The sequence below is a fragment of the Merops nubicus genome, unplaced genomic scaffold (assembly GCF_000691845.1).
Source record: "Merops nubicus isolate BGI_N331 unplaced genomic scaffold, ASM69184v1 scaffold731, whole genome shotgun sequence".
In the NCBI taxonomy this organism is placed as follows: Eukaryota; Metazoa; Chordata; class Aves; order Coraciiformes; family Meropidae; genus Merops; species Merops nubicus.
In genome coordinates, this window is record NW_008587395.1 from 51,071 (window position 1) to 69,115 (window position 18,045).

Consider the following 18,045-nt stretch of genomic DNA (forward strand, 5'->3'; position numbering starts at 1 on the left):
TAGTACCTCTAGAAGCAATTGAAAACTACATACAGAAGATAAAAGAAAATCCAGCAAATGATTTTCAGTCACTATAGAGCTGACTTATTTTCACAGTAGTGATTGACTGATGACAGTTTCTGCACTCTCCTGACTAATCCAGAAATAAATTAACTAAACAGACCCATTTTGTCTTTTTTTTTTTTTTTTTTTTTTTTTTTTTTAAATTTTGGCCAGCATATCAAATACTGTATTGCAGTAAACATAGGGGCACTTCTGTATTGGAGACATTGGTGTTCAGATGCTGATAATCCAATACCTTATTCCAGTTTATGAAAGTGAAAGTAACAGGGTGTTTCCTCAGCAGATTTTTCCCTCATATATCCTCTGACAAAGTCTGAATGTTTTCCAGAACGGAAATATGAAACTTGGTGTCCTCAGCTTTCACATATTTCACAAAATCTGTGGCAAACTGACTTGGGTCTATCCCATTTAGAGTCTCACTCATAGACTTGCTGACTGTCATATGGAGGCTGGCATCTCTAAAGTAACGTATCTGGAGAAGAAAGATCCATGTAACTATGAGTGGTAAGTGCAGTCAGGGCAAAAGTTCAGTCTGACTTCCAAAGGCTGTTCCAGTGATTTGAAGGCTGGTACTGGTGAAGCTCCATTTTTAGGCATGTAGCAGTTCCCTACAGGAAAGTGGCAGCTCATGTAGGCTTTCTAGCCCGTGTGAATGCCTCTTGCCATAGTTCCCCCACATCCAGCATCACACCATGCAGCTGAGGTTTGCTGGTTACCTCATGCAGGTGGTCAAACAATAGAGAATTTGTCCTGAGGGTCAAAGAAGCAGTGTCCCCCTACTTTGCTGTAATGAACCAGTAGCAGAGTGTGCCCATTTATTTGGACAGGGGTGAAGTTCTCGTTGCACAGACCCACAGGCAGGCAGGCTCCTCCATCATTGGCTTGTCGCCTTGGACCAGAGTAGACATCTCAGACAACCTGTCTGAACTCCCCAGGAGGAGACTAGTGCAGAGGGCTGCAAATGAAAGATACCTTCTCTGGCTCATGCAGCTCCTGGCTTCTGCACATGCTGGGGCTGAGGGCTTTGCGGGGCTGGGGAGAGACTGCAGGCAAGGGGAGGATGCGTGAGCTGCTTCATGTTGGAGGGAGAAGGCAGAAGATGGTGACAGGGGAGGGGCGGAGCGGTGGTGAGAAGGGGCCTGTGCTGGGGTTCCACGGTGTGTGACCTCACAAAGGCACCAGGACTACTCTGGTGCAGGGCCAAGGGCAGGGGCTGTGCCAAGAGGGTCTTGATGTGCAAGGGAAAGGGCCCCACAGGGAACCAGAGCAAGCTGAGGTGACATCCTGCTGAGTGCTGCCAGTGCCACTGAGGTGAAGAGACCATGGAGGAGAACAGATATCCTCCTTGTGCAATACCTCTACCTCCGACTCCTCTTGCTGCGCTGCCTCCTCCTCTCCTCTGCTCTTCTTACCCTGTGACAACTGCCAGGGTGTGACTTCCATGCATGGTTTTGTCCCCACCGGCCTGGGCCTGGCCCAGGCACACAAGGGACCCCCCGGCTGGGTGGCAGGGGAGGGCCTGGGGCAGCTGCTCCAACCTGGCCTGGTCCAGTGGGGGCCGGTTGAGGCCGCTCGAGTGGGTGCAATGCTGGGTGGCACTCACCCTATTGATACTTGTTGGCATTCCTCTTCCCGCCATTTCCTACAGCTGCTGAACTCCCCTGCCTCCCTGCTTTGCCTCCTCTCACTGCACGCCTTTCTTCATGCTGACCACCCTTTGTTTCCCTTCACACCCTTCACTTCTCTTTCTCTGGCCCTTTTTGTCACCTTTGCCCTCAGAGTCTCTGGGTGTGGAACAAAAATTCCTTCCTGTGTGTCTCAGAGCCTGATGAAGTCTCAGAAATCAGAAGATAAAGATGTTCTAGAGTATGAAAAAAACGAAGTGCAAGCTTTTTAGGTTTAAAACCCCCAAACTTCTCGTACTCATCCTCCCCTGTAAAGAAAGGGCAATTACATAAGCCAGAAGTTTCTTTAACCTGATCTCTCATACATGGTTTTTGTCCATCATTCAAAATGAATTCAGGGCTGGAAGGATTGATTTAGAGAGCACAATGAGGCTGCTTGAAAAACTGCAAATGCCTTTTGATTATGCACATGTAAAACACGTTTTCAAGGTGAGGAATATATAGATTAAGCAGTTAGATATGCTTTGAAGTCCAGTTATGCAAGTGTCTGATGCTTGCTAACTTTAAAAAGTGTTTTGAGATGTTAACTTCATGCTAATGTGCAATATTAGCAAATAATTTGTCTCTTCTGGGTTACAAATGTAATTGTGTCTCTGTAAAATAGATAATTGAATGGTTGCATTAGAATAATTAAGGTTGGAAAAAACTTTTAAAATCACTGAGTCCAGCCATTAACCTAATACTTCCAAGTCCACAGCTAAACCATGTCCCTAAGCACCTCATGTACACGTCTTTTAAATACATCCATGGATGACAACTCAATGACTTCCATGGGCAGCCTGTTCCAGTACTTGACAACCCTCTTGGTGAACAATTTTTTTCCTAATATCCAATCTAAACCTTCTCTACTGCAACTTAAAGGCTATTTCCTCTTATCCTATTTCTTGTTACTTGGCAGAAGAGACCTACATCCAAGTAATACCATCTCTTCACCAGACGACATAATGTAGGGTGAAGGAAAATATGTAGATCTTGACTTCCAACTTTTTATAACATGATATCAGCCGAGAAAAAATGAAAACAGTCTGGTTTCATCCCACTCATCTGCTTCTGTCATCAAGCTAAGGAGCACAGACATGCCTGTATAATGCTGGGAAGAGCCATTAGAGTGACTTCCTAAAAATTATTTTCCCAGCTAGACAATAGGGAGTTATCTGATCTGCTCAGGCATCAGATCAGCATAGATGTAGCACATTTTTCATTCAATTTTCCACCATACCTCCCCCGTGAAGTATTTAAGAGGTGTGCCTGAATGGATGTGAATTGCACTCCTACTCAAAGGAAAGGGTGTGGCCTTATGCTCATATATTCATAGAATAGAACCATTTCAGTTGGAAAAGACCTTTAAGATCATTGTGTTGGACCATTAACCTATCAATACCAAGTCCTCCACTAAACCATGTCCCTAAGCACCTCATCTACATGTCTTTTAAACTCTTCCAGGTGACAATGTATAAGAGACTTCTATTGCACTTACATGATACAGCTTGAAATTGCAGTTATTAAAAAGTTAGTGTAGGTAAGCAAGCTACCATCAAGTGGGTGGAGTCCCAGGGAACAAACACTGCAAAATTGGGTGCCTTTGGACATATTGGGTTTTCATGTTCTTCAGGTTCCTTATAATAATTACTCAGGTGTATGATTTTTCCTTTTAAATTTTTTTTTTTTTTTTTACCCAAACCAGCAGTTTACTAAAGTTTTTTTCCAAAAGGGATGAAGCCAACTGGCTTGACGTATTTGTGATTTCTTTGAGAATCTTGTAACCAGCTGGCTGATTCTGCCAATATTTGACAGAAGAGAATTAACTATTGGAAGTTCAGAAACTTTCAGGTCATGTCACATTGACTGGCAGGCAGAGGGAAAGCACTAAGATCTCCTCACTCTGTCTTGTTGCTCTCTCATTGTTCTCTGCCTTGTTGAGCCAAGATAAAACCAGCAGCATGAACTCAACCCTTGCTAAAGAGGCTGTGTGTAATTTTTGAACTTGCACTGCATTAAGTGAATGGCCAACCTTGAGAAGCTCATGAGAACTTGAAACTATTTCTTATTGTTTCCTGTATATTTGAGAGAAATTATCAATTTTGGGTAGAGAAGACAGTAATAATTTGAGGAAGTGACTAGCATAGAACAAGTCTGATCTAGTTATATTTTACAATATCATATACTCAACAGTCTGATCTAGTTATTTGTAGCAGTACTGTTAGGTGTTCTTTGCTATTTGAGAGACATTTGAGTATACTTGGTAGTTTTGGGGTTCAAGTTGTTCATTAGTATAATACATAAAAATGAAAAGCAGTTTGGAAAGAAACCTTACTGGCATCATTGTCAGTAACTATACATGAGCAGTTAATTAAATGATTATACATGAGAAAATCAATTTTACAGAAAACAGTTTAAAGAATAATATGCCTTTTTCTTGTCTATTCACTTTGAGTTTATTTTAATGTAAGGCTCCTTTGAGCAATAACAAAATTGCAAACATTAGAATTTTGAGGAATAATACATTTTCATATAATTCCTCTCAAGACATTTTTTGTCAAGGTACTTCATTTTCTGAATAGCAAAGATTCAATGTATGGTAATAAAAATAAAGATCTACCAAGAATTTTATAATAATCTTTTATTTTTATATCAACATGAAATTAATATCTTTAGCTTGAAAAGCTCTCCTGTGTAGTATTACTGCCTGTATTCCAACAAGACACAACAGAGATAATGTTTTTACTGAGCTTCATGTTGTACCAAAACCAAAGTGAATGTCTCCTGTTAGGTTAACTCCAAAATATTTTTTTTCTATTTAACAGTTATTAGTAAATGTTCAGTTTTCCTAAAGATCATAAAAATTAGATTGAGGATATCAGGCTTACATGTGGGACTCCTCAAGCAGTAATGAAATGAGTAGTATAAGCTTTTGTACTGAATTACATTCTTGCTGGTGATTTCTGTTAAAAATCATTACTATTCACTTTCACAAACTTAAAGCGAATACTTAAGTACTGATTTGTAAAATCATTGGCTAGAACTCTTCATGAAATATACTTTGGTACTTGTTTATCTAAAATATTCTTACATTTATTGTATTTATTCAGACATCTCTTAATAGGAAGTGTACTGCATAGAAAGAAGCTGGTAATGTATCATTAAGCTTTTCATTTTTATGGTATCTTTTCAAAACTAACCTAATTTAATAGTAACTAAAAGTCTTCATCAAAGAGCAGCCAGAGCTCAAGCAAGACAGTTATGTTTATGGGCACTTTTGGGGAAGCTATACTAACCATGGTAGGTGCCATGTTACTAGATGATGAAATTTAGCCTCTTGAGCAGTCTCACTTGAAGATGCCAACATTTATGAATTTTGATGAGCTTACAGTGATAATTAATAAGGCAATTAATTGCCATTTAAAAATTATTTTGATACTTAGGTGAGTAAATTTTCAAATTGGCAACTTTTAAGAATAATACAAACTAAAATATTAGAAACATCTATATTTCATATACACAATTCCATATTTCATGTAGAAAATTAAAAAAATATAAAATTGTTAAGCATGAAAAAAAATGGCAGAAATGGTAAAAAAGTATTATTCTGCTCAAATTATTTTGCCCTTTTGAGTTTTCTAGTGACTTTTATACTAAACAACTGAAATTAATTAATGTGTTAACATTTTGTAAGCTCTATGAAATGAGCTTTTTCAGAATTCTGGTAGTGTGAGTAATGAATCCAAGTTAAACATTCTGGCTTGTTAAGTACGGAACACGATGTCATAGGTTATTATAAAGTATCTTGGCTCCCAACTTTAATAGTGTTTATTTGATGTATTGGAAGGCATGGGTCCCACAATAATTTGGTCATCTTTACTTCATGTTTTAGATTACTGTTTGTTATATACTGTATGTAAATTTAGCTGATGTAATTTACAATATGATGTAATTTACTATTGTATAGGTATTACATTAAATGCATTTTCTATTTGATAATTTTTATGCTGCAGATTTATCTTACTGTATAGCATTTTAGAGGGTTTATGTATTTTAATATTGCATCTGGATTAAATAGAAATTTATAGTAATTACTTAGACGTTATGTCTTATGGTACATTAATTTGCCTAAAATCTTTACTACACAACCCCAAAGCCAGAAGTTGCATCTAGAAATAGAAGAATATTATTTGAAAATGCGTTGCAGTCATTGTTGCTTGAGGTTCTCTTTATTTTCTCACTCTTATTCTCCATCATAATAGAGTGTTTTGTATCTTTGTATCAGTGCATACCATTGTATTGAGTGTTTTGTCTTTTAATTTTCTTTTTTTTTTTTCAGAAAACAACTGACAAACGGAAGGAACATACCATTAACATAGAAGACTTCAGGGCAATTTACCGAACTATTGTACACAGGCAGGAATTTGTTGAACTTTTCCGTGTTTACTCTCCAAACTGCAAAATTATAGCTCACACTGAGCTCATTGAATTCCTCAGAAAAGAACAATATAACACTGATGCTTGTGAAGCAACTGCCTTCGAAATTATTTTGAAGTATGAACCCATTGAAGAAGGTATGTGTAGTCTAAGCATTTGAGTTCTAGCTCTTATTTATTGTGCTCCTGTTAGTGGCTGTGTTTATATATTTGAACACTCACCTGACTAGCTGAACATTTTAAAGAAAACAAATGTAAGCAATTACATTAAAATTATGTGTTGCATAATATCTTTTGTAAACACTTGTACAAAATGTTGATTTTTTGAAATTCATATCTTTAAACATTATGAATATAATAATACAAGAAAACATTAATAAAGCACAATAAATTTACACAGCTTATTGCTCACTAATAGCATGTTACGTTGCTTATTAGACCCATCATTCTTACTCCTTGTTGTAACAGGCTAGCCCAAAACCAACATGTAGACTTTTTCAAACAAAATACAATTTTTTTTTTACAGTAGGTGAGCTAATATAAACTGCACTAAATCTTTTTAACACTCACTGAAACATGTGAATGACCATTATAAGGAAGCCAGACTGAATTTTTTTGTTTAGCTAAGTGTTCAAAAATCATTTTGCTTAGCTAGTTTTAGGAATATGAATATTGTATTAAAAGACAAAAAAAAAAAAAAAAGTTTTGTTAGCAACTGCACTATTCAGCACTGGATATTTATCTTAGAGGAAACCAACTATAATTACATCGATAATAACGAATACATTTTATTTAAAAAAAATCACTATTAATATCTGAAGGCTAAGGACAACATTTTTAAAGACTAGAAAATGACAGAAAGTAATGTTATATAATTTGGTTTGGTTTAACTACTCAGTACTTTAATTCACAATCACAATAAAGAGAAAATAAATTTAGTTGAGCCCACTGTATTTCAAAGTATATTTTACAACCAAGATCATTCTAATCCTGCTTGGGGGGGGTCACATTAATTGTTGCAGCATTGCTGATGTTGTAAAGCTTTTTGCTTGAAGTTTATCTTGGAATTGAAAAGAATATATGCTACTAGAGGTTGATATACTACTTCCATTTTGTACCATTTAAATGTTCCATTTGTTTAATAGAATGTTCTGAGTAAATCATATTTCCTTGCACTTAGTTTGTGTATATTTGAATGCCATATGGAAAAAATATAAAAGTAGAAGTAATCTAATGGAGATTTCACAGAGGAAAACATCTCATGATTTATCCAGTGAGAAGTTATGTCTCTTTCATTTATGAGAAGGACTGAAACCTTAGGCAGTTACTCTCTGGTTTACCCTCAGCTGGTTCTGATAACACTATCAGGGATGCATTGAAGCAGTCTTGCAAATGTGGTGGATCCTCAGCTTTTTCAGTGGGCACAGAGAATGAATATTACTCTGTCTCACCATGTGTCTACTGATGTCATTAACCATGTTATTTGGTTTAAAGATATAATTAATTATTTCTGCTCTCCCAGGAAAAAATGCCATTTCCATTTGTTCTCTGATTAGCTTCTAAGAGTAGGTCTCTAAACACAGACTTCTTCTGTTTCTATTGAACCATAAAATCATTCATGGAACTGTTCACATGGAAAGGGACCTCAGGAGGGCAGCTACTCCAGCCTTCTGCTCAAAGCAAGGTTAACATTGAAATCTGAGGGCTTTTTTTTCAGTCAAAACTTGAAAATCCCTAAGGACAGAGATTCACAGCCTTCCTCATGTGCCTAGAAATGGTTTCTAAGAGTTCTTGCACTATGATTTTCCCAGGGATGAAAGTGTGGCTGGCCAACTGTTAGTTCCCTCAGTTGAATCATAGAATCTTAGAACAGTTTGGTTTTGGAAGAACATCAGAAAATCATCTAGTCCAACCCCCCTGCAATAAATAGGGTCATGTTCAACTAAATTGGGTTGCTCAGAGTCCCATCCAATCTGATCTTTAATGTTTCCATGGACAAGGTATCTACCACCTCTCTGGGTAACCTGTTCCTGTGCTTCATCACCCTCATCAGAAAAAAAATTCTAGACTGAATCTACCCTCCTTTAGTTTGAAACCATTACCCCTTGTTCTATCACAACAGGCCCTATTAAAGAGGTCTATCTCCATCTTCCTCACTAGGCCCCTTTAAATATTGAAAGGCCACAAAAACGTGTTCCTTTCCTGACAGCTTGCCCCATTAAGAAAGATGTTATCACCAATGAACAGCAGACCATCCATACTCTTCCCTCCAATCCTAAATCAAACACCGAGGGTCCAAAGTGGTCAACCACCAGTGGAATGAAAAGTCTCACAAACTCACCCACAGTGCTGGATACAGTGGAAGGAGGGACAAAATAACCAAGGACTCAGGTGATTAGTCCAGAACCAGATGTGTGGCCAAGGAACAATACCACTGTTCCTTCCCATGCTCCCAGCTGTGTTGACATCCCAGCACCACTGGGGGCTCTGCCCACAGGAGGCAGCTGGAGGGGCCCCCTCCCAGTAACAGGCAGTCCTACACAGCATGTTTCCTACACGGGTAAGCCAAATGCCACTGTAAGCAGAGACAGCTTCTATGCTGTTACCTTGGAGGCAGGACATCTGATGTCAATGCCAAAAATGGGGGTCCCTGGTGGTGATCTAATTGGTTCCCACCCAAGGCTGGCTATACCCTGGGTGAAAACCAGTCAGGAAGGTCTTTCTTGCCTGGATGTAGACATCATCTCTATGCTAACCCTTATTCAGGGCTGGGGGTTTAACCCCAGCACTTCAGGTGTCCTGTAAAAAATACCCCACATTTGTAAATATCAACTAAAGTCTCTATAATTCTAATTTAATGTCTGGTTTAAATTTCATATAGTGAGTCAAATGCTTGTTTGTTTCTTCATCTGTGATAAAATTGTTTGTCATTTAGTTGGAAATAATCTTACCGGATGACATATTAGCTGTATTGTTCATGCTCCTTTGAGCAAACTAATACTCCCACTCAAACATACTCACTGGAAAGTTCCACTTATGATTGACATGACACTGGATTCATATAGTGTAGTGAATAAACCGTTTTGTGTAACTGTCATTCTGAACTTGGTGTAGAATAGTCTTCATCAGGATGATCTTTTGGACTCATCTGTCATCCTTGTCCTGTGTATTGCAGAAAGGGAAAAGGGCAGATTTTGACACTTGATTGACTGGCTTGCTAATAGCAACAACCATTACCTAATGAACTTGACAGCACTAGTGCATGAAGATTAAGATGAAAACAGTGACTAGATTTTATAATACAACATTGATAAGTCCATCTATAAGTTTTAGTGCATGCTTAGCATTTGTGTGCAGAGAGAGAAGACTTTTCAATGCTATTGAGCCAGTTAACTCTGAATTTAGTCTCTGAGGGTACTGTAGGTCATTCAGGAATAGTATGTGATGCATTATTCTTCCTTTTTTATGTATAATATAAATGTATAACAGCAAAGTGCTGCATTAACAGATTTTTTCTTTTTTGTGTGCATGCTAAAGCTTTCAATTTTGGCTGAAGGAACCATTTTATGGAACCGATCACAAGAGTGGTGAATATGTTATCCACACCTGACAGCTGTGTCTCACTAACATACAAATGTCAATTTTGTTATACACAAACATTCCATTATCTCTCCATTTTAATACTAATTTTGAATAGAAGTCTTGAGTCGTTAAATGAGACTAAGACAGCATGCCAACTAAATGCATTCTATTCTTTTTATTCTTAGTATCTAACTCTTCTTTTAAAAAAAACTATTGCTCATTATTCAGTATTTGGATGCAGAAGATTAGAGGCACACTGAGTTTATGAAGGTGCATCCCACTATTTACAGTGTTAAGTCTCTTTAGTTTCCTGCTATGCAGAACAAAGACAAGCCAAAAGTAAGATCTTGTCTTGTAAAACTTGCTTACTTCGTAGGTAACAACTTAATCTTAGGACATCTGCCAGATAAAGAATTTGAGTAATCCAGAATGTATTTGTGAATCAGAAAAAAAAACCCCCTTCAGTTTATTCCTTGGTCATATATTCTTTTAAACTTGTGGGTTTTTTTGTCTGTGTATGTGTGTCCATGTGAGTGTGAGAGACAGAGCAGAGGGAGAGCATGTGTTTGCAGGAGTGAACTTTTGATACCATTTATGATTGGAAAACAAACTTAATGAAGTAGAGACCTCAGTCAAACTCCTACAGGTTTCACAAAAAGAATTGTGTGAAATAAGAAAGATTACTTAAAAATCTCACTAAAACAATGGCTGAAATTGGATTTACGAGGCACAAAAATTCAGATATGTCAAAGAGTGTGCAAATATTCAGTTTTAGGAAAAGCTTTCACTAGAAGATAACAATCTGTTAGGAGATGTAAGCCCTTAGAAAATTAAACTGCAGCTCAGGCAGATACTTTATTACAGTGTCCACCCATATAAGTTACAAGTGTGGGTCGGGTGGAAAATAGACTCCTTACAATAGAATCTCAGAGTAGAAAAGGAATAACTGAATCCTTACTTTAGCTAAGGAAGTATTTATGTCTTTACTGTTTAAGCTTTAAATGTTTTAGTCTGACATTAAGTAGCCAGTTTTCATAGTATGCAATTCCATCTGATAATGTTTCTGCCTTGAAGCTGTTGTTGTTTGATATTTTAAACAATTATTGAAACTTCCTTTTTCCAATATAGCAGAGTAACACCCTTGTCTCCAATTACAAGTATTTCTCATGAATTCGCCCCTAAAATTCCCAGCAGACATATTTGTATCCATTTCAGTATCTTTGGTTGCCAAGTAATATAAACTTTTAACTGCTAATACGGCTATTTATAAACAATGAACACACATATTTAAAAACAGGGAAAACATCTTTCTCCACATTTCCCAAGCTCAAATTCAGTTCCGGTTCCTCTCCTCCCCAATTCCTGGTCTTTAATTCAGTCCAGACACTTCTTCTCCCACTTTGTCATTGCTGCAGGTTGTACTCAGTCCCTTCAGCGAGGAAACAGGTGTTGCAGAAGGCTGTGGTCGATGCATAGTGGTTTCTTTCTGCAGCTCCCCCCTTAGTCACACTTTTCTTTTACTATTGCTTCCTTCTTTCTTGTTCTGTCTGCTTCAGCATGGATCCTTCACAAGCCTCAGTTCCCTCAGGGCAGCAAACATCTTATGAAAGCTTTTTCCTTTTTTTTCCTTTTCATAAAGAGAGAAAATATTTTCAAAGAAGTTCCAAGATAAAAAAGAAAGCAGGATGTAATAAAGTTTAAAGAGCATAGGTATAGAATGTATGTCAAGTCTTTTAACTATTCGGATTATATCCATAATTCCTTTCTGATACGGCAGTATTTGTATATATGGCAGAACTGGTGTTTACCTTAACTGGGGGAAGGTGGATAAACCCTTTTTAAAAATTATGTTAGGAAAAAAAGATTATTATTAATAAACTGTATTCCAGAATGTCCAAAAGGGGAGGACAAGGAAAAAAAAAAAAAAAAAAAAAAAACCAACATTTAAATTCGTAAACAAGAAGCTACAAGAAAACAGAAAACTTTTCTTGTTTTCTCTTTCTTTCTCCGCTAAATTGATATGAGCACACACTAACTACTGCTGAAGGATACTAACAGAGAAAAAGACTGAGGCTTCTCAAGGGAAGAAAAGTGAGGCCTTAAGAAAGTATACTATCATTGTGAAATACTTATGGGCAGGAATTCCCATTTCTTTACCTGTAGAAGTAGAGAATATCTGTAAATGGTCAGGAAATACTACGACTGCTATTCCTCAACTTAAAAAGCACCCTCTTCCATTCATAACTAGTTTTGGTATCTTCACCAGGCAAAGATGAGAGGTCTAAAGAAACCCAGTAGGTTCTTTCTACTGGTAAGAGAGAGGAAGAGAGAGGAGGGAATTATTATTAAAAATCATAAAAAAAACTAAGCCTAGTTCTATCTTAAACCTTTGAAACTATATCTTCTAGCAGTCATCAGATCTCTGAAAATTTTAGATGATATGCCATCCGTGTACATGCGATGCTTTTGAATATCTCATTTCACAGAACTGCAAATGCTGCCAGAACTGTTGGTGCAAATCCACTCTCTTCCTGCTTACAGATAGGTCTTATCATTTTACAAACTTCCTTGGAGTTTTGTTAGTTCTCCAGAAACATGACAGTGACTTTAGTAGCATGTAGTTCAAAGATAGCAACTACAGATCCCTGAGAAAAACAAAAGTATTGTAAACCAATGTAATATAAGGGCCTGTAATAAGCTGTATAAAAACCCAAATATTTTTAGTTCATTAATTAGAGACATGAGCTGAATGTTGTACTGAAGTCAAAGAGCTTACATGTTGGCTAACAAAGTAGCACAAATTTAGTTTATAATGTTTAAATTTTTAGGGGATTATGGTCATGAGATTATTTATCTAAACATAAGTTCTCTCCTTGAGAACTCTGTAGCTATCTTTTATCAATTACAAGAGCAGCCAGGAAAGCATCAAAAATAACTCGGAAAATAAGCAAAACTTTGGAAGGTCAGTACTAATTTAAAAGAGAAATATAAAAAAAAAAATAAGGCATGTAAGAATTTTTAGTAAATGAAAAAAAAATAACCAACAAACCAAAAAAAAATTGAGTTACTGTCTCAGCTTGTAATTACACAGAGAAATGGATAGAACACGAATAGAACCTGAAAAATAAATTAATCAGAAATGAAAACCAGACACTATTGATGAAAAGCCTTCTTGACAAAGGAATTAAGCCTACAGTTCATGTAATTTATTACAGATGAAGCAAACAGGATGAATGCATTTTGTTTAGAGCAACATGTGAAAAATTCAAAATATATTGTAAATACAGAGAAAGTAGAAACATAATCTTACTGCTACAAGTATAAAACAATATAAAATATGCATGTGGATAAATAGAAGAAGTCAAGATACTAAATAAGATACAATTATCCAGTCATCAGGGTAGCAATAAGTCATTCTGCAAATATGTTAATAAAAAAACCCAAGGAAATTCTTGATCCACTACCTAAGTACAATCAGGTGGCTAATATTGCTAATGAGACCAGAGTAACATATCAGTCCAAAATATGAAAAAAAAAAAGGGTAGGATGTGCTTAAATGACTAATTGAGATCAGTGCAGACAGGCTGGTAAATCTGAGTTCTTAAAAAATTAACTGCAACAAGCTTGGCTAATGCAGGTTACCTTTGAAAACATGTGGGACATAGATGATGAATTGAAATACTGGGAAAGACCCAATGTAAGATCTATTTCACAAAGGGAACATCCGAGGAACTGGACACCAGTCAGTTATCAGGAAAAAGAAAAGGAAAAAATAATGAATCTGCAATCACCTCAAATATGGTAAGGACGAGCAAAAGTTTGTGAGGACATTCCATGAGGAAATGGTATCCAGTTTTCTTCTATGAAAGAGTAACACTGCTGGTGGATAGAAGAAAACTCATACTTTTTAATACTGTCTTGCATTCTAAAAAGCAAGCTGAAGAAGCAGGCAAAGTAACAAAACAGTACACAAGCAACTCATTAGAAAATTACTCTGAGAAGTTAGTCGTCAGTGACTTGGAATCAACTGAAAGGCTGCACCAATCTAGTTTCACAGAGCATTGCATGGGGTTCCAGACTTCAGTGATATCATTGGTAAGATGGATGACGGAATAGAAGTTAATCTCATTAGATATATATTTGACACCAGAACTTGAAGTGTAATAGGGAACAAGATTGGCAGTCAAAGGAATCTTGGCAAATTGATGCTATAGAAGGATGGGATTCAATAAAAAGAAACACTACATTCCATTTAGGACATCAAACATCAAGATGGAAGTTCACCAGACAGAGAGTTATAGAAGAAAAAGGAAAATTATCAGAAGCCTGAGAAAAGCTAGCCTAAACAAAAAGGTGCACTGAATTAGATTTCTTTCTTGTGGAAAGCAGTGAAATGAAGAGCAGTGTAATAGCAGTCTTTGCTATTAAAGACTGTTTAAAAAAGCAAGAGGAATAGTACAAAACAGAACAAGTATTTTGGACAGCAAGGAAGTTTCAAGGTAAACATGGAAAACTTTCTAACAATAAGGTTACTTAGGTACTGAAATGGGGTTACTAAGATGTCTGTGGATTCTACATCAATGAGTCTTTAAGAATAGTTTCGACACAATTCTGGCAGGAAAAACATTTGTACAGTTAAGGGCAACAGTGTATGAAGTCTGGAGGGCCTTCATCTTTATTTTCTATTTCTGTTTAGCGTTTTAAAACATTGCAAAGTTTTCTAGTTTAAAAGATTGTGTAATTTAGAAATAGTTATTTTCTTTGTGTTGCCATCATCAGAATGATTTTCACAATTTCTCATTTAGTCAGAAAACTTTCTACACATCCTGAAGACTGAAAATTGCAATTCCAACTTGTAAACTGTGATTCCTACAGCTTTATTGAGAATTAATAGGTCAGATAAATGTTTTGAGTGCTGAAGTTTGGTTCGAGTTTTTTGTTTGCCAAAAGTTTTTATATGTTGACCTCTTTACATTATCACTAACTAAAAGTAATCATGGACTACCTACTGCTTAATTATCGCCAGCCTATGACGGTGACAATAATAGGGTTATTTTAGAGCCAGAACCAAGCAAAAGCCCTGACTAATTCAAACTAGGTCATGTTTTGAAGCAAAGATGACTTCTGAGATTATATAATTTGCAAAATTGTTACTTTTGAAGTATGACATTGGAGCAGAAGCTCGCAGGATAATGGGACTGTTTGTCATTAAATCAGCTAAAACCAAAATGGAATGACTATCACTGATATGGAGGTAATTACCACATTTTGTTATAGATGCAGTAACTTAATAAGCTTGGTTTGAAATTCATCTTTGTGTGCAGTCATTTACTTTGTTAAGATTCTATTTTTATTTCAAATACTTCTAATTTAAACATTATTTCATCAGTATTTATTTGGAATATTCCAGCACTGAGGAAGATATTTAGGGCTAGGAACTATCATTTCTTCAATATCTCTGACTGACATTTTGGAGAACAATTCCTGTTCTTTGTACAGAGAAGAGAAGATTCTCTTTGTGCATTGACTGGCATGTTACTTCCCAAAACTAAACAACAAATATTTTCCTTTATATTTAATTAGGAGTACTGAAAATTCTTCTTACTGTTGTCCATAGAAGAATAAAAACTTCAAGACACATTTATTTCCTCTCATAATTTTGAACAACAGAAATGCAGCTCCAGAACAGCACACATATAACATTTGTGTTTATATAGTTGGTTATGAATTTTAAAATTGCAAGAAAGTGTTATGCTATATAACCTTTAGCAATGCTCAGTATTGGCTATTAAATATTATGGAGCGTACAGAGATATAACCATCAGTTTAGTTTCACACCAGGAAATTTTTTCTCTTTTTTTTGCCCAGTGAGGAAAAGAAGGCAGATGTCGTTTGAAGGATTTATAAGGTACATGAGCTCAGAAGACTGTTCGATATTTAAAAAAAATCAGAGGACCGTCTATCAAGATATGAACTACCCATTATGTGACTATTTCATTTCATCTTCTCACAATACCTATTTGATATCTGACCAACTAATAGGGCCCAGTGATCTATGGGGATATACCAGGTATTTAGATACTGTTTTTAATTATTTTAAACATTCTTTGGCTTTTTTTTTTTAATTATTTTTAATGAATACTCTCACATATAATCTTGCTTGGCAATAAGGAGCAAAGCCACCACAGATACAAGTACAAAATGCAAGAGTGGTATTTTATTTTGTGTGTACACTTTTCAATATATTTGCCAAACCATCTGTTCATAGTCTGGAAACAATCTATTTTTTTCACTGACATCTCAAAAAATCCACCTCACAGCAATTAAAATCTATACTGTGCTGCACAGTATATAATTAAATCAGTTTTTAATCTCAATATGCCACGTAAAAATAAATAACTCCCTGAAATAAATATGAAATTCCTGGGTAAGCTCTAATCTGATCAGTATACAGGATTTAAGGGTGCAGTATGGTGGAGTATGTCAGTGATCAATGTACACTGCAATGAGGTTAGATTAGAAAAAAAACAACAACAGAAAAATATGGGCACTATAGTAGCCAGGATGGAGCAGAAGCTTTGTCTTCCAATGTACAGCATATGTCTCCAAGAGCAGTATGAAAACAGGATGCCTGATTGCAAAGACACGTTTAGAAGAAACTATCAGAGCAGGAGAAAATGTTTTATGTAATAAAGGCAGAACAGAGGGGGACAGACAGTATGAAAAATTTGGAAGACAGGTGTCCAGCATTCCTATTACTTTGTACTACTTTATAGAACAGTTGGAACCATCATCTGTCTGAACATTTTTGGTTTGTTTTTTCTCTATACTCTGTAATATCTTGCAACCATCAGAAACACTAGTGAATTTATTTTGAACAGTATTTTAAAGGATATGACATTGACATTGCATCGCTTAAAGTAATTACAAAGAAGATATAACCCTTTTTCCTCTTTATCTGTTGTGTGAGGAAAATATAAAATACTAAAATAAGCTGGAAGTATCTCTGAGAGATTGTTAGTATGTAAAGAACTGCATATAAAAGACACTGGTAATTAGGTAAAATAGTCTATAAGAAATGTTTAGATGAGTAACAAGCCAAATATTTGAAAACTAAGACCTCTAAGGGGTGCCATTAACATATTAAAAATTAAAACAGAGTAAATATAAAGCAGCCGAGAAACTTTAGCACTCCCTTTTAGAAATAAGTTGGGGGGAGAACAACTGAATCATGTAAAGACCAAGCACAACTTGATTCTCTAAGTGTGATGAAGTTATTTTAAGTTATTCTAGACTTGCAGACGAATCCTGGAATAGTAATAAAATGTGCCCTTTCAAACCTTTCTTTTTCTATTTTAAAAAACAATTTGCCATTATTCAAAAATTCTGTTATATAAAACTTTGACCCTCCTTATTAGTCTCTTAGTGAAGGTTATTCAGATAATACATCTTATTCCTTAAGGCTTTAACAAAGTTAAACACTTCTATAGGATTTGTCTTCTTTTGTGATGAAATAGTAGGACTTTTGGTCATTATTTAATATGCTTGTAATCAGAAATACAGCACCTTGTATAAGAAAGTGTGGTATCTTTCTTTTAACATGTAGAATTGTTTCTCTTGTTCTTTTGAAGTGCTCTCTTAAAAGGATGTCGTTGCCTGGAAATTGACTGCTGGGATGGCTCCAACAGTGAACCTGTTGTGTACCATGGTCACACTTTGACAAGCAAAATCCTGTTCCGTTCTGTAATCCAAGTGGTGGAGCAGTACGCGTTTGTGGTACGTGCATCTGCCTGCCTACCCCTCTGCTGCCTGAAGTGTGATGGTGATTTTAACAAAGACCAGGGACACGGCCATTTTCAGAGGTTCTCCAGGAAAAAAAAAAATGAAACAGACAGGGCTAGTGGCAGTGGGCATTGTTGAAAAAAATTACAGGAAAATTGTGCTATCTGTTCTTAATGCCTTTTGAAAAAAATGATCTAAGGAACACTAAACATATTTTGCTGGTAATGATTCTAAACCAAACTTGATGCAAGGAATTCAGAAGCTCTTACTCAGCTTTTAGGTCGAATTGTTACCTGAGGTCATTTAAGCAAGGAGTGATTACGAAGTGAACAACTACTCCAGAATCAGACTCATGTTTTATCTTTCTTTATATGTCCTTCCTTATATCTTTTGATTTTTTTACTTCACTTATTCTTCTATTGCTATCAGTCTGCCTTATATCCTCTGCTTGTACTTATGAAATAGAAAAAAGTGTTAGATTATAGCTGTTTGAGACTTACTCTCTTTTCCATTTCCTC

At 36.1% G+C, this 18,045-nt stretch overlaps 1 protein-coding gene and 1 pseudogene across 1 annotated transcript; one reads left to right on the plus strand and one right to left on the minus strand.

Annotated features, from left to right (window-relative positions):
• Positions 1–220: 220 nt before the first annotated feature.
• LOC103781183 lies at positions 221–1,071 on the minus strand (annotated as a pseudogene).
• A 314-nt stretch (positions 1,072–1,385) lies between these two features.
• LOC103781184 (1-phosphatidylinositol 4,5-bisphosphate phosphodiesterase zeta-1-like) lies at positions 1,386–17,521 on the plus strand (the record flags this gene model as incomplete). Its single annotated transcript, XM_008948885.1, has 5 exons — positions 1,386–1,399; positions 2,054–2,177; positions 6,067–6,301; positions 15,614–15,815; positions 17,377–17,521. Coding segments are annotated over exons 1-5 (720 nt in total), but the record flags the coding sequence as incomplete, so codon positions are not given.
• Between the last annotated feature and the right edge of the window lie 524 nt (positions 17,522–18,045).